This window comes from Manis pentadactyla, chromosome 1 (genome assembly GCF_030020395.1).
Source record: "Manis pentadactyla isolate mManPen7 chromosome 1, mManPen7.hap1, whole genome shotgun sequence".
Classification (NCBI taxonomy): Eukaryota; Metazoa; Chordata; class Mammalia; order Pholidota; family Manidae; genus Manis; species Manis pentadactyla.
The window spans coordinates 206,094,332-206,117,864 of record NC_080019.1 but is presented as its reverse complement, the minus strand read 5'-3'; the positions used below and the strand labels follow the sequence as shown (position 1 = coordinate 206,117,864).

Below are 23,533 nucleotides of genomic sequence, written 5' to 3'. Positions count from 1 at the left end.
GGCCCAGGTCAAAAGTTAGCTCCCCTGTGAACCCTTGATCCTTTAATATTTTGTTGAAGCAGCTGTTTTAAATTATCTTTAAAAGTCAAGTGTTCTTACCCTGAATCTGTGGGTCACTAATTAACAGGCTTTGGAGGGTCTACGGACACTTCTGGGTTACCAAGGAAATCTGTGTCTGTGCCACATGCATTCCTCTAGAGGGGAGGGTCAGAGCTCATGTCAGATTCTCAGAGAGGTTCTGTGACCCCAAAAGGGTCAGGACTCCCAATACCTTCCGTGTTTTCTTATGAGATTGTTGAGGGCAAGAGTCACATCCTTTTAGATTCTCCAGCACTGGTCCACAATAGATAGTCACAACTGTTATCAGAAGGCTGTTAGTGACCCACAGAGGCAACATTTTCACAGGCAAAGAAGAGAAAACAGGATGGTTTAATTTATAGAGTCAAGAGTTGTTTGTGATTACAGTGTTCAACATGCAAATTACATTTGCCTCTTGGTACAGAAATGGCACTGTGCCACTTCCCTGGGACAGTTAATCCAGACAGAATTATTCCTGGGCAGCCCTTTAACTATGTGTCTGCCAGCAATTGCCCTCTCTCCCTTCTGACAGCTATATGTAAACTCTCTTATCCAGAGTAACTGGGAAATTAGGTCTTTCATTCAACTGAGTAGCCATATACTCAGTACAGGACCACTGATTTGTCAATGGATTGGATATATTCTGAACTCCACATGAAGACCTTGCATTATCTGACCTGTCTTCGATGATCCCAAAGGCACTTAAGAATCAGGCAGTGTCTCAGGGTCACCGATTTTCACTGGACAGTATTAAGACCTATAGAGGTTGGCTAATACCCTGGCCCTGGGTATTCACTCTGAAAAGAGTTCATTTGAATAAAGTTTTGACACGTTTGCTCTTTATGACATCCTGCTGGCTCAAAATGAGTAACACAGGCAGCTTCACTTTGCTCACCCACAGTTCATAAATTTTCAGTAATGAAAATGTATTATTTGTGTAAAGATAGATATAAAAATACTACCAAAAAATTAAAGATAAAATGCAGGGTGTTGTATCCCAAGAGAACAGGAGTTCACTGTGGTTAGAAATTAGGCTGACTGCACATGATAATTAGGTATAAGTGACAGTGCCTTTTCCAAAGACAGAATTTTGCTAAGTTTTATATTTTATCACTGGCTTGATTTTTTTCCCCTTTCTCTGACTTTCATTACTAGAGTCACCAGAAGGAAAATTTAAAACATTTTAAAGATAGCTGTTTCTGGGTTAAGTCACCCAGCACACACTCCTATTTCCTGTAGTTCAAATAGAAAGGGGAACCTGGCTCAGACAAGAACAACCCTTACTGCATACCCACCAGCTCATGTATCCTCCTTTTTATTCTGAGAGGGTCCAGTTCAAAACAAAAGTTACAAGGTTAAACGCTATTCCGAGTTCCTGACACAGCTAATCCCTGCTTCGGCTTCAAAAAATAGAGGTCTGTAATTCCTTTTTGAACATGCCTTCGAAGTGGAGGTCTTTGGCCATGAGCTCTTCTTCGACATCATCTAGCGCCCACTGGTGATCTGTCAACTCCAAAGCTTCCCACTCTGTCTGCAAAGGAAGAGAACACCAGGGCAGGGAGAGAAGGGCCGTTACTAAGAGCAGGCCAGGCCTTTGGTGAGCACCTACTCTGGGCTAGGACCTGGGTTAAGACAGCTCCATGTATAAGCTCATTCAATCCTATGATGTAGGTGCTGCTATCTGACCTATCCACTCCAGACAAGGAGACTAAGGTTAAGAAAGGACAAATAACTTGTTCAAGGTCACTGGAGCTAGAACCTAATTATATATCTCAGACTATCTATTCATACTGGCTATTTTTGCCTTTAATTAGTGGGTTTAAAAAATGCCTTATGAAATTTAATATGCAATACAAATGTTAGGTCATTGGTGTAGATTTTTAAAAAATAGAAATCACATGTCATGAACTTTAAATACACATTTAGTGTTTTTTAGCATTCACAAAGATATGCCACCATCACCATTACCTAATTCCAGAACAGTTTCATCACCACAAAAAACCTCTATCAAATAGCAGACATTCCTTGTTTTCCCCCTCCCCCATACCCTGACAACTACTACTTTACTCTCTGTATCTTTGGATTCTTCTAGTCTGAATATACATTTTTTTGTTACTGGACTCTTTTACTTAGCAGGTTTTCAAGGTTCCTCCCTTTTGTGGTATGATTCAGTACTTCATTACTTTTTATGGCTAAATAATATTCCATTGTAGATGTTCTACTGTCCACACATTGTACATATATTCCAAAATGTTTCATTTTGTTATCTGTTCATCACATGATAGACATTTAGACTGTTTGTATTTTTCTACTATTATGAATAGTGCTCTGAACTCTCTGGTAAGTTTTTGTGTGGCATACATTTTCCATTCTGTTTGCTATTTACCCAAGAGTGGAACTGCTGGGTGATATGATAACTGTTTAATTTTTTTAGGGAAGACTAAAAACTGCTCTATGCAGTGTTAATAACTTGTATATGAGGGTCCAATTTCTCCACATCCTCATCAACATTTGTTATTGTCTATCTTTTTTATTATACCCATTCAAGTGGGTGTAAAGTGGCATCTTATTATGGTTCTCACCTATATTTTCTAGCTAATGATGTTATGCATCTTTTCATGAGCTTTTTGGGTATCTGCATATCTTCTTTGAAGAAATGTTTATTCAAAATTTTGCCTATTTTTAATTATGTTGTCTTTTTACTGATGAGTTCTAAGAGTTGTTTATATTGAGCACTAGACCCTTATCAGATACTTGATTTGCAAACATTTTCTCCAATTCTGTGGGTTGTCCTTTCATTCTTTTGTTACTGTCCTTTTAATACAAAAGTTTTCATTTTGACAAACTTCCACTTATCTATTTTTCCTTTTGTTACCTGTACTTTTTAATAATGTCATACCTAAGAAGTCATTACCTAATCCAAGGTCACAAACATCTACACCTGTTTTCTTCAAATAGTTTTATAGTTTTGGCTCTTAATATTATTGACCCATAAATTTTTTTTACTGTGATTAAATATATATAAACATAAAAATTGCCACTTTTAGCTATTATAAGTGTATAATTCAGCGGCATTAATTACATTCAGAATGTTGTGCAACCATCACCAATATTTCCAAAATTGTTTGTCCCCTGCAACAGAAACTCAGTACCAAATGAGCAGTAAGACTATTCTTTCTCCCGTTGAATTGTCGTGGCACCTCTGCTGAAAGTCAATTGACCTTAAATGCACAGGTTTGTTTTTGAACTCTATTCTTTTCAGTTGCTCTGTATGTGTATCTTTATGATAGTCCCACATAATTTTGATTATTATAGCTCCAAAGCAGGTTTTAAAACCAGGAAGTGTGAATTCTCCAACTTTTATCTTATTCAACATTGCTTGGGCTATTCTGGGTCCCTTGTGTTTCCATATGAACTTCAGGATGAATCTGTCAATTTCTGTAAGAAAGGTAGGTAGACTTTTGGTAGGGATTATGTTGAATCTGTAGATTTACTTTGGGAGTACTGCCGTCTTGACAATACTAAGTTTCTTCTAATCCATGAACGTGGATGTCTTTCCATTTATTTAGGTCTCTTTAATTTTTCAGCAATGTTTTACAATTTTCAGTGTACAAGTCTTGTATTTCTTCTGTTAAATTTACCTAAGTATTTACCCTGACACTATTATAAATGGAACTTTTTTCTTAATTTCATCTTCAGATTCTTTATTATCAGTGTGTAGAAATACAAATGATTTTTATATACTGACTTTATATCCTAAAACTTGCTGACCTTGTTTATTAGCTCTAACAGTGTGTGTGTGTATTCCTATGATATTCTAAGTACAAGACCATGTCATTTGCAAATAGATGTTTTTACTTCTTCCCTTCTAATCTGGATGCCTTTTGTTTTTCTTGCCTAACTGCCTGGCTGGAACATCCAGTACAATGTTGAAAAGAAGAACAAGAGTGTTGTCTTGTTCCTAATCTTGGAGGGAAAGCTTGCAATAAGAGTACGTTGGCTGTGGATTTTTCGTAGATGCCTTTCACTGAGATGAGCAAGTTCCCTTCTATTTCTAGTTTTTAATCATGAAAAATCAGATTTTGCTGTACAAAAATTATACTGGATTTACAAATTCCAGAATCACTTCATGAAAAAGACTCTTAAGTATTGATTTTTTTAAAAATGAAGTTTACATCTGATGTGGGTAGGTTCTAAAAAAGTTCAATATGTTTCAAGTGTTTACCTGGTGACTCTGACTGGACTGTTTTTACAGCTTCATTTATAGTGTGGATTAAATGTGGGTAAGCATTCAAAAACCAGTAGAAGTAGCAAGAACTCCCCAATTACTCAACAGATGACTGTCTCAGGAATAAGAGACAAGTAAACTAAAATACATTTTTGCTAAATTTAAACTGAAAGGCTGGAACCATGTATCTATCCTCCGCTCACTTCAGGGCAGTGACCATCTAGTGGTAACGCCTTTGAGGGCTCCAGGGCAGCTGGGAGGAGGAGTAAGTGTACCTTGAAAGCCTTGTTGGTGTCCGCAGGCATGGCCATGGCTGCGCCTGTCATCTGCTCCTGCATCATCCGGGACTGGTCCGCGGCTGTAGTGTAAGACATGCCTACATGAGTGCCAGGCCTCGGCAAGCACCCAGTGCCCTCAGGGAAGAACAAGCCTTACACAGCACACACACAGGCCCGGTAGTGGGCTAGAGGACCATGTGACAGATTCACTGACTGGCCCGGTCACACTCTAGGCATTCGACCCCGGGAGTCACTTTACCTTTCCTGAAAAATGGGCATGATACTAGCAGAAGATAACTAGCAGAAGCATTATACTTTCTTTCAAATTTAAACAGCCACCAGTTCCTGAGTAACTACTGTAATATGCCAGGTACTTCACTAAGCGTGTTGCATATTCTACTCCTACTCCTAAAACCCTGGAGTTAATCAGTAAGGTCCCTATTTTACAGACAGATGAACCACTTACAGTGGTTAAGCAGCTTGCCCAAGGTCCCCGCCATTAAGTAAGAGAGCCAGGACTAGTACTGGCAAGAACTCTAGTCGATGAACTAACTGGTCAAACCAAGCCTTCTTTCAGCCTCAGGTTTACAGGCTCACATTGCTGATGCTGATCCCTCACATGAGGATATCAAACCTCAGGGAAATAAACACTGTCCTGGGATTGCCAGGGAGAGTTCAGATGTTCAGTTTGATCCTAGACTTTTAAGACTCTTTCAGAATACTTCAGAAACTTAAGAATGAGTTGAAGGAATGAAGCACTGTATTTGACTATGCTAACAAATAGCATAACCTCCACGATCTTTTTGGCCCTGGCATGGATGATTCATCTATCAAAGTATTTGCTTATTAAGCCTGACATACTTCTTACCATTATCTTGGCCCAGGATCAAAGAGTAAATGCTCCGAAGCCCAAAGACGTTGAGGAAATACCAGGATGCAGAACTCACCCTAGCAAAGCAAAGTGAAACAATGGAGGTTGTTATTTCAGAATTAAAGTAGTTCATGCTTTTCTGAACCCAGACTTGTTGAGTACATAAAGAAATCACCTGGGGTAGGCCATATTCACCGAGAGCACAACCAAGAAGAAATACAAGTTGTGAAGGCAGTCTAACAAACAGAGCTCTCTGCAGGCAAACTGCTCCTTACAACTATGTAATAAATTCTTCCACATTCAATAGCGGAAAGTGAACTAAAAAGACGTATGCTTCATTTCATCAGGGAATGTAAGCTTTGTTTAATTTTTTTTTCTGTGAAATAGTGAGTCAGGATTATTCCTGGTGCCCACTCTCCTTCTCCCCCTCATGTCAGGCTTCTTTTTGATGCCAGCCTCTGGGAAGCCATACAAATGGTCTGGAGACACCACATGAAGAAGCACTACCAGGTTCCAGATGCTGCAGCAGTGTTCTAAAAGCTTTTCAGATTTGAGGTTTTATTACTTTGCTATTAACAATAGAGTGGTAAATAAGATATGAGCACTGGATCTGGTCAAACCTCAATTCCTCTGTTTACTTCAAAGGGGTGCTATGCAGATAAAATAAGTTATCTTACGGAAAACACCTGGCGTGGTGACTGGTACATATGAAAATAATTGTTTTATTTGCGGTAATGTATTTTGGACAAAATAATAAAAACATCCAGTGCCATAAGCTTCAGGGTATTGCTAAAGGTTCCCCCCCTTTATTTCATAACTTTTTTTAGGGTGGACACATCCACCCACATGCTCCTAAGAAAAGAGACTGACACATTCTTTCCTTTTGCAAGACTCATGTACAAGTTGCCACATCTACCCATGGCATTTTGAACAGTTTTAATGAGAAAAACTGTATGCAAATTGGAAAGCCTGTAAGAGACACTGGTTTTAGATTTTCTTTTTTAGGCTTTGATTGTTAAATTATTTTTTTTATTTTGGTATCATTAATGTACAGTTACATGAGCAACATTATGGTTTCTAGACTCCCCCCATTATCAAGTCCCAACCACATACCCCATTACAGTTACTGTCCATTAGTGTAGTAAGATGCTATAGAATCACTACTTGTCTTCTCTGTGCTATACTGCCTTCCCTGTGTCCCCCCTACATTATGTGTGCGAATCGTAATACCCCTTTTTCCCCCTTATCCCTCCCTACCCACCCATCCTCCCTGGTTTTAGATTTTGATTTGTGTTTTTAGTAAATGAAACAAAGTTCTTACCAGGATGCATCTAATGTGAGTAGTTCAATTCCTTGCTGCAGCATAGGCTTAAAACGGAGGGTCAGTGGAAATGGGACCTTGGCTGCAGATAAGAAAGAAGTTAACAATCACTCCTAGATGCTCTATTTTTAGAATAGTTCAGGTGTGAATGCACATATTCTTTCCCTGAGGAGGTGGGAACTCTCTATCGTACAGAGATCAGAAAACAATTTCCACAGGGAAATTTGTGTCAATTTCTGAAGAAATAAGTCAAATGTCACTTGGCTATATAGTTTTCTTGAACAACACCAGCTGCTCTACTGCTTAAGAAGCAGAAACCCAAACTGAGCTGTGACCTAAAACCTGAAAAGAAAGTTGCACTAATCTGGTAAACCTGAAGTGGAATATATATACACAGAACTACGTTAGTAAGAAACCAAACTGACTCAAATCCAACCCAAACAACTTACAAACAGACAAATGACTCACCCCAATACCTGGAAAATAAAGCTTCCCTTTGTCCTACTCAGTTAGAACCAAATTAGTTTCAGATACAAACTCTCCAGCAACTTGAGTCCCTTTTAGTAAAAAACTATCCACATTATGAACTGACACTCAGTTGGGATAAGAACCATGAAGTCATGGTAATTACATTTTTTTGGTTCAAAGAATGTTACCAGGTTCCACTAAAGAATCAGGACCCATAAATACTTGTGCCTCAGCAGCAACTGGACATCTTTGAATAGGCATATGGGAGAGGAAGACCAATGAAGTAAACCTGAACTTTTCTGGGTCTAGTACTTACTTGTGACAAAGCCTGAGAATGTCATGTTGATCCATCCGCCGATGAGAATCATAGGGAGGACATTTGTCACGTTGCCTTTCATCATGTCTGTGAGCATCGTGGGATCTAAGCCAAAAACACAAGAGACCACTACATTTTACTGCTGTTGTCAGGGACTTCACACTGATTTTCTGTTAATTTTTAATTTATCTGACAATTAAACTAAGAGAAGTCCATTGTTAAAAAATTCAAACAACACAGAAACATAGGATGTAGACAGTTCCTCTGAGCCCCCTCTCTCAACACATTTAACTGTTGCATATCCTCCTTCCACCTTTATATATTCGTATTTAAATATACATGTACATACATATACATACATAAACACATACAAGTTTTTACACATACACATTAAAGGGGTACCATGCTTACTACCCTGCTTCTTAATTTAAAAATAGTAGTATATTGTGAATGGTATTTCCACTTCGGTATCTCTCTCATTATCTTCTATGTTTGCATAGGAGTCTACTGTGTGTTTGCATTTAATACTTTTGGGTGGCCATACAGATTGTATCCTTTTTTCTTTTCTGATAAATATTGGTGCCAAAAATTACCTTGTACATAAATTCTGCATGCTTATTTTTTTTCTGGTATCATTAATCTACAATTATATGAGGAACATTATGTTTACTAGACTCCCCCATCACCAAGTCCTCACCATATACCACATTATAGTAACTGTCCATCAGTGTAGTAAGATGCTACAGAATCACTACTTGTCTTCTCTGTGTTGTACAACCCTCCCCGTGCCCACCACCCCTACATTATGTGTGCTAATAGTAATACCCCCCCTTCTTTTTTCCATTTATCCCTCCCTTCCCACCCATCCTTCCCAGTCCCTTTCCCTTTGTTAACTATTAGTCTATTCTAGGATTCTGTGTTTCTGCTGTTGTTTTGTTCCTTCAGTTTTTTCTTTGTTCTTATGCTCCACATGAGTGAAATCATTTGGTACTTGTCTTTCTCTGCCTGGCTTATTTCACTGAGCATAATACCCTCTAGCTCCATCCATGCTGTTGCAAACGGTAGGATTTGTTTTCTTCTTATGGCTGAATAATATCCCATTGTGTATATGTACCACATCTTCTTTATCCATTCATCTCCTGATGGACACTTAGGTTGCTTCCATTTCTTGGCTATTGTAAATAGTGCTGCGATAAACATAGGGGTGTTTATGTCTTTTTCAAACTGGGCTGCTGCATTCTTAGGGCAAATTCCTAGAAGTGGAATTCCTGGGTCAAATAGTATTTCTATTTTGAGCTTTTTGAGGAACCTCGATACTGCTTTCCACAATGGCTGAACTAGTTTACATTCCCACCAGCAGTGTAGAAGGGTTCCCCTTTCACCACAACCTTGCCAACATTTGTTGTTGTTTGTCTTTTGGATGGTGGCGATCCTTACTGGTGTGAGGTGATATCTCATTGTGCTTTAATTTGCATTTCTCTGATGACTAGCGATGTGGAGTATCTTTTCATGTGTCTGTTGGCCATCTGAATTTCTTCTTTGGAAAAGTGTCTGTTCAGCTCCTCTGCCCATTTTTTAATTGGATTATTTGCTTTTTGTTTGTTGAGGTGCATGAGCTCTTTATATATTTTGGATGTCAACCCTTTATCAGATCTGTCATTTATGAATATATTCTCCCATACTGTAGGATGCCTTTTTGTTCTCTTGGTGGTGTCCTTTGCTGAACAGAAGCTTTTCAGCTTGGTATAGTCCCACTAGTTCATTTTTGCTTTTGTTTCCCTTGCCTGGGGAGATATGTTCATGAAGAAGTCGCTCATGTTTATGTTCAAGAGATTTTTGCCTACGTTTTTTTCCAAGAGTTTTATGGTTTCATGACTTACATTCAGGTCTTTGATCCATTTCGAATTTACTTTTGTGTACGGGGTTAGACAGTGATCCAGTTTCATTCTCTTACATGTAGCTGTCCAGTTTTGCCAACACCAGCTGTTGAAGAGGCTATCATTTCCCCCTTGTATGTCCATGGCTCCTTTATTGTATATTAATTGACCATATATGTTTGGGTTAATATCTGGACTCTCTATTCTGTTCCACTGGTCTGTGGGTCTGTTCTTGTGCTAGTACCAAATTGTCTTGATTAGTGTGGCTTTGTAGTAGAGCTTGAAGTTGGGAAGCGAGATCCCCCCTGCTTTATTCTTCCTTCTCTGGATTGCTTTGGCTATTGGGGGTCTTTTGTGGTTCCATATGAATTTTAGAACTATTTGTTCCAGTTCGTTGAAGACTGCTCTTGGTATTTTGATAGGGATTGCACTGAATCTGTAGATTGCTGTAGGCAGGATGGCCATTTTGACAATATTAATTCTTCCTACCCAAGAACATGGTATGAGTTTCCATTTGTTAGTGTCCTCTTTAATTTCTCTTAGGAGTGTCTTGTAGTTTTCAGGGTATAGGTCTTTTACTTCCTTGGTTAGGTTTATTCCTAGGTATTTTATTCTTTTTGATGCAAGTATTTTATTCTTTTTGATGCAATTGTGAATGGAATTGTTTTCCTGACTTCTCTTTCTGCTAGTTCATTGTTAATGTATAGGAAAGCAACAGATTTCTATGTATTAATTTTGTATCCTGCAACTTTGCTGAATTCAGGTATTAGTTCTAGTAGTTTTGGAGTGGAGTCTTTAGGGTTTTTTATGTACAATATCATGTCATCTGCAAATAGTGAGAGTTTGACTTCTTCTTTACCAGTCTGGATGCCTTGTATTTCTTTGTTTTGTCTGATTGCCATGGCTAGGACCTCCAGTACTATGTTGAATAACAGTGGGGAGAGTGGGCATCCCTGTCTTGTTTCCGATCTTAGAGGAAAAGCTTTTAGCTTCTCGCTGTAAGTATGATGTTGGCTGTGGGTTTGTCATATATGGCCTTTATTATGTTGAGGTACTTGCCCTCTATACCCATTTTGCTGAGAGTTTTTATCATGAATGGATGTTGAATTTTGTCGAATGCTTTTTCAGTGTCTATGGAGATGATCATATGGTTTTTGTCCTTTTTGTTGACGTGGTGATGTTGATAGATTTTCGAATGTTGTACCATCCTTGCATCCCTGAGATGAATCCCACTTGATCATGGTGTATGATCCTCTTGATGTATTTTTGAATTCGGTTTGCTAATATTTTGTTGAGTATTTTTGCATCTATGTTCATCAGGGATATTGGTCTGTAATTTTCTTTTTTTGTGGGGTCTTTGCCTGGTTTTGGTATTAGAGTGATGCTGGCTTCATAGAATGAGTTTGGAAGTATTCCCTCCTCTTCTATTTTTTGGAAAACTTTAAGGAGAATGGGTATTATATCTTCTCTATATGTCTGATAAATTCAGCGGTGAATCCATCTGGCCTGGGGATTTTGTTCTTGCATAGTTTTTTGATTACTGATTCAATTTTGTTGCTGGTAATTGGTCTGTTAAGATTTTCTGTTTCTTCCTTGGTCAGTCTTGGAAGATTGTATTTTTCTAGCAAGTTGTCCATTTCTTCTAGGTTTTCCAGCTTGTTAGCATATAGATTTTCATAGTATTCTCTAATAATTCTTTTTTATTTCTGTGGGGATCATTGTGACTTTTCCTTTCTCATTTCTGATTCTGTTTATGTGTGTAGATTCTCTTTTTCTCTTAATAAGTCTGACTAGGGGTTTATGTATTTTGTTTATTTTCTCAAAGAACCAGCTCTTGGTTTCACTGATTTTTTCTATTGTTTTATTCTTCTCAATTTTATTTATTTCTTCTCTGATCTTTATTATGTCCCTCCTTCTGCTGACTTTGGGCCTCATTTGTTCTTCTTTTTCTAGTTTCAATAATTGTGACTTTAGACTATTCATTTGGAATTGTTCTTCCTTCTTTAAATATGCCTGGATTGCTATATACTTTCCTCTTAGAACTGCTTTCACTGCATCCCACAGAAGTTGGGGCTTTGTGCTGTTGTTGTCATTTGTCTCCATATATTGTTTGATCTCTATTTTAATTTGGTCATTGATCCATTGATTATTTACGAGCATGTTGTTAAGTCTCCATGTGTTTGTGAGCCTTTTTGCTTTCTTTGCACAATTTATTTCTAGTTTTATACCTTTGTGGTCTGACAAGTTGGTTGGTAGAATTTCAATCTTTTTGAATTTACTGAGGTTCTTTTTGTCACGTAGTATGTGGTGTATTCTGGAAAATGTTCCATGTGCTCTTGAGAAGAATGTGTATCCTGCTGTTTTTGGGTGTAGAGTTCTGTAGATGTCTGTTAGGTCCATCTGTTCTAGTGTGTTGTTCAGTGCCTTTGTGTCCTTACTTATTTTCTGTGTGTTGGATCTGTCCTTTGGAGTGAGTAGTGTGTTGAAGTCTCCTAAAATGAATGCATTGCATTCTATTTCCTCCTTTAATTCTGTTAGTATTTGTTTCACATGTGTTGGTGCTCCTGTATTGGGTGCACATATATTTATAATGGTTATATCCTCTTGTTGGACTGGCCCCTTTATCATTATGTAATGTGCTTCTTTATCTCTTGTGACTTTCTTTGTTTTGAAGTCTATTTTGTGTGATACAAGTACTGCAACACCTACTTTTTCTCCTTATTGTTTGCATGAAATATCTTTTTCCATCCCTTCACTTTTAGTCTGTGTATGTCATTGGGTTTGAAGTGAGTCTCTTGTGAGCTGCATATAGATGGGTCTTGCTTTTTTATCCATTCTGTTACTGTGTGTCTTTGATTGGTGCATTCAGTCCATTTACATTTAGGGTGATTATTGAAAGATATGTACTTATTGCCATTGCAGGCTTTAGATTTGTGGTTACAAAAGGTTCAAGGGTAGCTTCTTTACTATCTAACCATCTAACTTAACTCACTTATTAAGCTATTATAAACACTGTCTGATGATTCTTTATTTCTCTCCCTTCTTATTACTCCTCCTCCATTCTTTAAATGTTAGGTGTTTTATTCTGTACTCTTGTGTTTCCTTTGACTGCTTTTGTGAATAGTTGACTTTATTTTCTCTGGTGACATCTATTTAGCTTTAGGAGTGCTTCCATCTAGAGCAGTTCCTTTAAAATACCCTGTAGAGGTGGTTTGTGCAGGGAAATTCCCTCAACTTTTGCTTGTCTGGGAACTAATCCCTCCTTCATAATAATGATAATTGTGCTGGCTACAGTATTTTTGGTTCAAGGCCCTTCTGTTTCATTGCATGAAATATATCATGCCATTCTCTTCTGGCCTGTAAGGTTTCTGTTGAGAAGTCTGATGACAGCCTGATGGGTTTTCCTTTGTAGGTGACCTTTTTTCTCCCTCTGGCTGCCTTTAATACTCTGTCCTTGTCTTTGATCTTTGCCATTTTAATTATTATATGTGTTGGTGTTGTCCTCCTTGGGTCCCTTGTGTTGGGAGATCTGTGGGCTTCCATGCCGTGAGAGACTATTTCCTCCTCCAGTTTGGGGAAGTTTTCAGCAACTATTTCTTCAAAGACACTTTCTATTCCTTTTTCTCTTTCTTCTTCTTCTGGTACCCCTATAATGCAAAAATTGTTCTGTTTCGATTGGTCACATAGTTCTCTTGATATTCTTTCATTCCTAGAGCTCCTTTTATCTCTCTCTGCCTCACCTTCTCTGTATTCCTGTTCTCTGATTTCTATTCCATTAACAGTGTCTTGCACCTCATCTAGTCTGCTCTTAAGTCCTTCCAGAGATTGTTTCATTTCTGTAATTTTCCACCTGATTTCATCTCTTAGCTCTTGCATATTTCTCTGCAGGTCCATCAGCATGGTTATGACCTTTATTTTGAATTCTTTTTCAGGAAGATTGGTTATATCTATTTTCCCAGGCCCTCTCTCAGGGGTTGTCTGGGTGATTCTTGACAGGACCAAATTCTTCTGCTTTTTCATGGCAATAAGAGGTAGTCGTAGGCAGGTGGCACGTGTGTCAGCCAGGAGAACAAAGTCCCTTCCTGCTTGTTGGTCACCTTGTCCTTCTCCGCTGCGTGTGTTAGTTACCTGCACACCAGGAACAACCTCTGGGTTAATCCTCTCAGCTTCCATGGGCAGGGTAGCCGTTGGGGCAGCCCAGAGCCCTGTGGGGAGTGGCAGGTGCACCAGCTGTGCTCTCCTGAATGGCGCCACTCTGCACCTTGCCCCAGCTTCCTTTGCCTGTGTTGGGCAGCTGCTGCCTCTGGGTCTGGCCTGGGTAGCTGTGCGCTGGGAGGAGACTGTGGGTGTCTGCTGTGGGTGGGGCCGCTCTCTGGCTGCTCTGCCACTGTGGCGGGGCAGCGCCGGCTGGGGGAATGAATGGCAGGCTGCTTATTGCTGTGAGGGGCTTCAGAGCTGTGTTGCCACCCAGGGGGTTAGGGCGCCCAGAGTTCCCCGGGATTCCCAGCCACTGGGCTGAGTGTGCTGGGACGCTTCTGTCCAGCTGTGAAGCCACTGTCCCTTTAAGCCTTTCAAAGAGCACTTGCTTTTCTTTTGCCCCATGGGACCTGGCTGTGAGGACCCGCTCGCAGATTTTAGTTTTCCGTTTGTCTAATATCTAGTACACCATGCAATGTGTGTCTGTGCTCCTGGGGCAGATTACCAGGGCTGGTTATTTAGCAGTCCTGTGCTTCCACTCCCTCCCTGCTCTGACTCCTCTCCTCCCGCCCGGGAGCTGGGGTTGGGGAGGGCGCTCAGGTCCCGCTGGGTCGCGACTTGTATCTTATCTCCTTCATGAGACGCTGGGTTCTTGCAGATGTACATGTAGCCTGGCTGTTGTACTGTATCTTCTGGTCTCTCTGTGAGGTGTAGTTGTATTTGTTGTATTTTCAAAAATACATATGGTTTTGGGAGGAGATTTCTGCTGCCCTACTCACACCACCATCTTGGTTCCTCCAATTATGTAAATGTTTTTGTAAGAAAAACTCAGTGTTTCTGGGTCAGATGGTTTAAACATTTAAAACTGACAGATACGGTTAGATTGTCCTTCAGCAACAGTGAGAGGGCCTAACCTGCCATGATTTGGCAGGAGCAGCTTTGGTAAAGCTTTTCAGTCTCTGCCAATTCAATGGACTAAAAAAGACGTTGAGTTTTAATTTGCATCCCGTGGATTTTAGTGAGGTCAGGTATCTTTTTTCATATATGCATTAGCCTTTTGTTTCTTGTAGGTTTTCTGAAAGACTTATTAAAATCAATTCCAGTACCTTCTGCCTGGATTTAAAATAGCTGATGATTGCACCTAAAGAACTGGGTATTAAAATGAGGATAGTCAAAATAATAAATTATTTTGTTTTATTTTAAAGATGCTGTCTTTTTCACAAAACTGGGATCAGTAGAAGTAAGAAATCTGTTAGAGAAAAATTGTAGGGTGGGCCAAACAATCATGTCTGGCAAAGAAATGGCTGCGCTAGGGAAATAGTGAGCGGTCCTCCTCATTCAGGCAGAAGCTGGGTAGCTTTCTGTCAGCAAGGATCCAGGCACTGTGTGGGAGCTAGGACTGGAAATGCTTTTGCAGCTGTGCACCAAAGAGCCCTCGGTCCTGTGGAAGAGTAAAGTGGAGAGACCCAGGGACAACGGCTCTAGCCTTCCCACCCCCTGAGCCAAGATGTTTTCTTTTTAATTCACTGTATACACTAGGGTTCCCAGAAGATTTATTTGAAAAAGGAAACTCTGCTTTTATAGATCCCTATACTAGATGATGGCTAACATCCCTTAGATTACGATCTTTTACAATTTAACATTTAAATAAAAGAACATCCTCCCAGCCCACCCCTACCATGTTAAAATGCTTCCTTAAAGATGAGAGAAGGGAATAAACATACCAGTCATAGGAGAAGGAGGCACCACCTTCCTTTTAGTTTTTTTGAAAAATCCATCCTCTGGGTTGTTGAAGTAGTATTTTCGTGTTAAGAAAGACTAGTATGAAAAAAAAGCTTTTTAAGTTTTGTCTTAAAGCTGTGACAAAGCAAATCATCAAATTATCCCCCAGAGGTTTAGTCAGAAGGCTGCTGGATGATGCTGTTACACTCAGAACTGGCAGCCTACTTGGCGACCCGACACTTTAGCTGAGTCACATTTAAAAACAATTGCCTAAGAACTGCAAGGTCACAATGATAGCAAACACCGCCTGGCCACAACTTAATAACTGGCTTGTCAGCCTTCAGCTTTCCCCAAAGAGTCCCCTTATAAAACATTAAGGTATCTACTGCCCTCAACAGTGAATTGTGGAGCTTTTAATAAAAGATAAATAAGTACCTGTTTGGGAATGTATTTTCCATTTTCCCTGAGGACTCTGCTTCGAATTAGAACTTGACTGAAAAATAAAACCAAGACAATGAGATTTTAAAAAGTGAAACACTAGAAGAAAATGAGAGAATAAAGTAGAAGACCTATTTAAACACAAGAGGCCTATTTGGCAACAGCACTGAGGGAAACTTTTCAAAATACAAGTATCCTTAAAACCAATATAATACATTATCCCAACAGTCAACTTTTCAAAAGAGCACTTTTTAGAAGTGACTGTGTTTCTGAGGAAGGCATGTTTGAGACATTACACTTAGCCTTTTCTTACTTTAAAATGAGCTAAGAAGGAACTTTCTGTGTGTGAAAAGAGTAGCATTTGGATGTTACTCAGAAAATTTGGGGATAAGAGGAGGGAGGAAGGGTGAGGACAGAAGAAGGGACTTTTAAAAACCCCACACAGAAGCGAGTGCAAGACTTGCCAGGGTTATCTGACAGAAAACAAATAGCAATTCCACCCGGAATCCAGACTATTTTTAAGTTCTCTTTATTAATTCATGCGTGACTTAATAAATGAAATTATCTGGTGGTATTTGGACATATATAATCTTTAGAGATAACAGACTGCAATACAACAAGTAGGTGGTGCTAAGATACAAATACCAAACAGAACAGAGATTAAAATACTAATTTTTTGTAGGTTTTCGAAAGCTACATTAATGGAGGGAAAAAAATCCCCCAACTTAATGGCAGTCCTTCTTAAAAAGGGAAAAACAAAACAAGCAAACAAGTCTAGACAGAAATGAACACAAGAAAACCGTGCTTGGTTTTCTCTCTACTCCTCAGTTTGAACCACCTGCTCTATGCAGTCCATCAGTACCCTTAGGGTCCCCCCGTCACTGTGTGCATATTCTAGCTCCTCCACACACTGGGAATGCACTAGTGTCCCTCTGTGTCAGTCACCACTTCTTCCCCATCATGCCTTAACTTCTTTTAGCCCTACCTTCTCCATGTAACTCCTGGAAGCTTGGCACCTTCATGGGATTCTTTCTGGTCTTCCTCCTCTTGGCCCTGTTATACTGTACAGCTGATGGCTCTATATACAGGCCTACAGAGGTGACATGTAATACGTCCTGTTCCCTGGGAGGTAGTCTACAGCTATTCAAAGTATGGCCTATTACTAATGCTGGTCTGTAATGAGGTAAGTAAAGCCACTGAGAGGAAGGGTTCAGAAACTTTTATAGTAATCTGACGTTGCCACAACATCTAAATGTGCGATCAAAATATTTCACAAAAGCATCAGTCTGTGATAGACTGGAAATTAAAAAAAAACAGAAAAACTGGTCTTTCATGAACACTGGCAGTTCAATTAAGCTAGAATAGTGCGTAAAAATTCAAGCTCCAAAGTTGGACAGATGGGTTCAGATTCTGGCTCTGCCACTTATTAGCTATGTGATCTTGGGTGACTCACTTAAATTCCCTACATGCCATTCATATTCTGTACAAAAACAGATTTATTCTCATTGAACAAATACTCCTTAAGATTGTTTTTTGCCCTGTACTGTTAGGTGACATAAACAAGTGATCAAAATGCAAATATCTCATTAAGGTCAAAGTCTACTGGGGAAAAAAGACAATCAAATAGCCACTGAAAGAAATATGAAATTCACCTGTTCTAGGTGTGATAGGAGTATGGTATGGTATGATGGAAGTACATGACAGGAGGGTTGCAGTGAGTCTAGGAAGTTAAGGTGTTGGAGAAAGCTTTACCGAGAATGTGTCATTATGTTGGAATCTTAAGTGTGACTAGAGATTAACTTGGCAAAGTGCTGGAAGGAAACAGCATGGGTAAAGGAATAAGCACTATGTGTGTGAGGACCTGATAAAAGCCCATAGGGGTGGAAGAAAGAGAACTACTGAAAACACAGTGAAAATGAGTCTACAGAGGTGGTCAAGGGACAGACTATATAAGCCATGTGGGTCCCACTGTGTGCTTTTTCTTATTGTGGTGAAAAACACAACAGTTTACCATCTTAACCATATTTAAGTTCACAGTTCAGCAGCGTTAAGTATATTCACATTATTGTGAAACAGACCTTTAGAACTTCTCATTTTGCAAACCTGAAACTTTATACCCATTGAATAATAACTGCCATCTCTCTCCTCTCTTGGCCCCTTGTAACCACCATTCTTCTTTCTGTTTCTATGAATTTGATATAAGTGGAATAAGACAGTATTTGTCTTTCTGTGTCTGGTTTATTTCACTTAGCTTAATGTCCTTAACCTACTTAGTAGTCTAGAATGACTACTAGACATTCATCTATGTCATAGTAAATGACAGGATTTATTTCCTCTTTTGGAGTCTCACTGTTCTTCAATCTTTATGTTAAGAGCAAAAGGGGAGCAAAGGGAACCCCTGTAGGTGAGAATGTAAACTGGAACAGCCATTATGGAAAACAGTATGGAGGGACCTCAAAAAATAAACACAGAAGTACCATATAATTCATCAATCCTACTTCTGGGTACAGATCTGCAGGAAACAAAATCAGTACCTTGAAGACATATATGCATTTCCGTGATCACTGTAGCATTATTCACAATAGCCAAGATATGGAAGCAACCTAAATGTCCATGGACAGATGAATGGATAAAGATAAAATGATACACACACACACACACACAGAGGAATATTACTCAGCTATGAGAAAGAAATCCTGTCATTTGCAACAACATGGATGAATATAGAGGGCATTATGATAAGTGAAATTAGAGAAAAAGAAATACTGTATGATTTCACTTGAATGTGGAAGCTCAAAAAAAAAAAGTCCAATTCATAGAAGCAGAAAATAGAATGGTTATTCCTGGGGGTTGGGGAAGATGGGGAGATGCTGGCCAAAGGGTCATGACCTTGTTGTATTTTGTACTCCATCGTATTACAGCACAATGCAGGGGACAAGGTAGATCATCAATAAGAAGCTGTTCACTGTAGATAATTCAAGATTTCTATCAGCACTGTGATCAACAGAAATTCTGCTAGATCTCCTATATTTACACTGCTGAGCAATTTTGTAGAACTGGCTTTGAGAATCATGACCTTGAGGCATTTCAACCCTGAATCAAGGCCAGCTTAAATTATCCTGCATATTCTAAACAATTTCTCTGAGGTCTTCAAATTCTACAAGAAATTTTTCATTTTGCATTTTTATTTCCATCAATAAGTAAAAAGTCCTTGTACTGGTGATAAAGATAAAGCTTCTCTTGCAGTGATAATTTGCAACCAAAGACATTTTCTCAAAATTAAACCTTAATTTTTAATGTATTTCTTAAACTGGAGCTTTATATTCTTAAAGATCATATTTTTTTCCCTTCCAAAGAGTTAGTATATTCTTCAAGCTTGACAACCACTTTTTATATACATTCTATCCCCAAATGTGGTCTAATATGTTTTATTTATGTATTTTTCAGTTTTGGTTTAATACATTTTAGAAAGATTTTAAGTTTTGAGGCAGTAGAAGTTTAGTAATTTATAAAATTAAATGTCTCATTTTGTGATCGTTGAGGGCTAAACGAAACAGTACATTTAGAGGAATGTTTTACAATTTAAAAAAAACATCTTTTGCCTTGGATTTTGACCAGTTCAGATTCATATGCTCAGCATTCTACCCAAGTTGAAATATGACCTGGCGGGGTACAATCACACCATGTCAGGGCTGGCATGATCCAGCCATCTCACTTAAGGGATGGAACAATTATGACCAGGCACGTTGAGTTTTCTCTAAAGTGCTGGTTCTCCATGGAGGTGGTACTGCCCTCTAGGGGGCCTTATATAAATCTGTGGAACTTCTTTGATTTGTCAAAATGCTGGGGTGGAGAGGAAAGAACACACAACTTTCATTTGTTAGGGATAGGGGATGCTAAGTTTCCCTCCTGCTGGGGACAGCTGTGCAATGCAAAGAACTGTCTCATGTCTTACACTCTTTTTGAATATCTCTCGGAATTGTTTTTACTTATTTAAACTTCAAACCTAGCATGATTTTTATACACAAGAGTACTAAATTTCCAGGCATGCACCAATGAGTAACTGTAGCAAAAAGTGCCCTTGGTTTTGTTGACAACTTTTTTGAGAGTAGCTCTTCATTTAGAAAAATCACATCCAAGACAGCACTGCCTTCAGTGATATCTAAGTAGCAAACACACTGTTATCAGTCTCCAGTTGAACCTGTCCCAATTACAGTGATTTTATAGCTAGATGCATGCTTCTGACTTCTGCATTATAACTTCTAGGGCCTTTGTGCAAAAGCACTTATGAAATGTAAATTATTTTCCTTTTATTTATATTTAAGTAGATTTAAAACTACAGCATTATGTTGCTTAAAAATTTTTGTTTGTTTGTAGATTGCACCAAACGTGAATTTCATTTTGAATTACAAAAGGGAGCTTTGGATCTGATATCATTCAGAAACATTACTCTGAAATCACATAGTGAGCCAGAAGCAGAAAACTGGCAAACACCAGCAAGAATCATAGTCAAGATAATTTAACTTGGGAGCAAGACTGATCTGGGTTCAAGTACAGGCACAATATTTTATCGTTTTGGTTATCCTAGTAAAGCTACTTAACTTCTCCAAGCCTCCTTTTCTTCAACTGTAAAAACGGGTTTGGGATTGTGTATTTCAGTGTTATTGTGAGGATAAAATGAGAACAATTTATTGGCATCAGTAAATAAATACTGAATGTTTGAGCTCTTTCCACTTTGCATCTTTCTATAGCGGACTGATTTAAGGTTATCTCCAGGAAGCTGGCTCTGATCAGTTCTGAAAACGATGCCACAGAAGAATAACTGAAACGTTTGCTGTGGCGTAGTGGAAAGAGCTCCAGGAGGCTTGGGAACAAAAAGACTTGGCTGCAAGTCCTGAATGTCACCACACGTAACTGCGGAACCTCTTAAGCCTCAGTTTCTATAAAATGAGACAACATCACCTCACAGAGTTGTTTTGATTTTTAAATAAGTTAATGAATGTAAGTATTTAGCATAGTACCTGGCATAGAACACATGCTTAATAAATGTTGGCTTATTATTATCATTCTCAGCATAACTGGGGAGCACAATTGAAAATGATAAAGCAGTTCTTCCCAAGCTTCGGCCACTCTCATTCCATGGTTATGATTTTTGTCTTATTCATCTAGCACTTATACTATTAAAAACTTAGTATTTTTTATATATCAACTTTTTCTACTTCTAAAAGAAATGTTTAAATAACCAGCAAGGAAAACCAGTATTACTTGCCACAGATAGAAAATAACTGTTAAAGACAATAAAAACAAAACAACATTATTAATTTTTAGCTAGATACTCTTGCCTGTGGAAACAAGCCTCGGGCTTGCTCTTTGTTAAAATGGAAAACTAGTAAGTGATAGTAAGTGTTAAAGACATAGTAGCATTTACCTGAGATGATCTCTGAAAATAATCAGAACAACTGACTGAAAAACGTCTTTTATTTAATATGGAAGGGGCACACAAAACATACCACCTCAAATCATCTCAGATTATATCTCTCCACAGATAAATACTGTAATGAAGCCCATGAGGAAGAAATTGTCTCTTCCACTTACAATCCTTCACATATTTATGGCAATTTCACGTTTTCACTGCATTTGGTTACTAATATCTCAGCTGACCACCATAGTAGTTTGGTAAAGTAAGTACAATCACACCCACCTTATCTATTGTTCACTGATAAACTCACCGAGGGTTGGCAACTAGGCTAACAATATTAACAGCAACAGTTTTTTTGAGCACTTAATACATCCCACGTTCTGTGCTAAATACTTTATAGACATCAGTCGAAATTTAATACCCACGCCTGCTCTGAGACATGTACTGTTATCATCATTTTGCAGATGACCAAAGTGAAATAGAGGTAACTCAGGCCAAAGTCACGCAGCCGGTGGGGGCGCGATGTGAACCAGGGCAAACTGACCGAATCCCTGAACTTGCTGGCCCAAGATCGCGGGTGGGGAGTGAGGTCGCCGGAGAGGGAGGAGGCTGACCTGTCGGAGACTTGTTCCTGGGTGAGCTTCTTGTCGCTCTGCAGCAGGATGGACACGTAGTGGCGGATCATGCCCACGAAGAAGGTGATGATAACGATAGGCAGGACCACCCAGAGGCGGATGTTGGAATCGAGCAGCAGCTCCGGCCCCGCCATCTTCGCAGAGCGCGGTCTTCCGGCCAGGTGTAGCCGGTTTTCTCCTCCTCAGGGAGCAAGGGATCCTCTTAGAGTTCACTTCCCAGCTTTCTCACGCCCTTCAATCTAGCTGGCCCGGAACCCCTCCGCGTCCACCCTTGCGCACCGACCCAAGCCGGGTCGCAGGGCCGCCCACTTCCGGCGCGAACCTATGTCGTCACGAGGCGTCACACCGGGCGGGAGAGTCGAAAACTAGGGGCGGCGAGGGCTTCTCGGCGGTTGTGTGGAGCAGCGCTTGCGGTCTCTCTAGGCCCGGCATCCCTGTGGCCTGGTTTCTAGCCTCCGGCCGAGCCCGGCCTTTCTCACGGGGCTCAGCGCCTCGAAACTCGGCCTCCACATCTGTCCTGTCGTGGAATAATCCCCTCCAGGTACTTCCCTGCGTTGTTAAAATGACGAAATACGAAGGGCTTTTACCCCCAATCCCTTCCCGGATGGCCTGGTCAGGGCGGCCCGCCCCATCTACCGGTCTTTATGGGTTCCCTGGAAGCGAGACGATATAGCACACGTTAGGCGAGTGTTCTGAAGTCAGAGGGCCCTGACTTGCCTTAGCTTTTCCGTCTGCAAAGTGGCCGATAATGGTTGTAAGTATTTAACCAGTAAACGGATAATGAAAATGCTAAGCATGGTGCCTGACACACAGTAAATGTTAACTATTACTGGAAGTAATTATTATAATTAAGAATAACTATAAGTGGTATACTTCAGATTTTGGAGGCAAATTGCCCGAGTTCGAATCTCAGCTCTGCCACTGAATAATGAGAATAATGGCACCTAACTCAAAAATTTTTTTAGTTTAATAACAATAATGAAGTATTAAGAAATTATGTACTAAGCGTAAAGCACTGAAAATAGTTCTTGTTAGCTATCAAAATTTACCTTCCTGCCAGCCATTCTCCTTAAGCCAATATTCTTAAACATTTTATGCCAGATATTGTGCAGGGCACTTGGGATACCGAGATGATAAAGGAGATGGGGTTTCTGCTCTCAAGGACCCCCAGAGTCTAGTATGAGGTAGTAAGAGCTATTACACATACTGTATGGAGTAGGGGAGCTGCAATACAAACTCCCTTGGTGACAGGAGGAACATTTTTCAAGGAAGATGATATTTGGGTCTTTAAGAATGAGTAGTAGTTTCTAGGCAGATAAGAGCATTGTGGATGAAAACAACACCTTGTGCAAAAGCACTGATACTAGGGAGGTTCTGGTTTATAAGATAGGCTACAAACCTCTGTGGTTCAGGCCCTCCCCTACTTTTGCAATCTGATGTCTACCCATAAAATGCTTCTTGTTTCAGTGTTAAGATTTTTCTCTGCCTGGACTACTCTTCTCATACCTCTTATACTGGCTAACTCCTACTTCAGCTCTCAGGTCTCTGCTTAAAAATAATTTCCTCAAAGAGATTATCCCTGGGACATTGTCCCTGCTTTTTTTCATCACCCCCACTCCCAACTAGACTAAATTTCCTGTAAGTTCTCATAGCACCCTGTACTTTTCTTTTATAGTGCTTATGCC

General features: G+C 39.6%; 2 protein-coding genes across 5 annotated transcripts in view; one reads left to right on the top strand and one right to left on the bottom strand.

Moving 5' to 3' along the window:
* Nucleotides 1–410: 410 nt before the first annotated feature.
* On the bottom strand, nucleotides 411–22,133 carry EMC3 (ER membrane protein complex subunit 3). The gene is made up of 8 exons (XM_036923479.2): nucleotides 21,828–22,133; nucleotides 15,792–15,849; nucleotides 15,359–15,452; nucleotides 7,561–7,665; nucleotides 6,777–6,858; nucleotides 5,453–5,532; nucleotides 4,582–4,664; nucleotides 411–1,609 (listed from the first exon to the last, which is right to left on the bottom strand). Exons 1-8 carry the CDS (start codon nucleotides 21,980–21,982, stop codon nucleotides 1,481–1,483), a joined length of 786 nt encoding a protein of 261 aa, XP_036779374.1. The 5' UTR covers nucleotides 21,983–22,133; the 3' UTR covers nucleotides 411–1,480.
* A 119-nt stretch (nucleotides 22,134–22,252) lies between these two features.
* The window catches only part of FANCD2 (FA complementation group D2), a 71,982-nt gene continuing 70,701 nt past the window's right edge, over nucleotides 22,253–23,533 (top strand). For all 4 annotated transcript variants that reach the window (XM_036923474.2, XM_057506731.1, XM_036923473.2 and 1 more), the window contains exon 1: nucleotides 22,253–22,389. The gene's annotated coding sequence lies outside the window, so the exon portion shown is untranslated. The remainder of the gene's footprint in view (nucleotides 22,390–23,533) is intronic.

Coding starts and splice junctions, on each gene's coding strand:
- EMC3 (XM_036923479.2), bottom strand. CDS start 21,982: ATGGCGGGGCCGGAGCTGCTGCTCGATTCCAACATCCGCCTCTGGGTG. Junction 15,850..21,827: donor CAGGAACAAGTCTCCGACAG/GTCAGCCTCCTC, acceptor TTTATTTTTCAG/TCAAGTTCTAATTCGAAGCA. Junction 15,453..15,791: donor GAAAATACATTCCCAAACAG/GTACTTATTTAT, acceptor TTTTCATACTAG/TCTTTCTTAACACGAAAATA.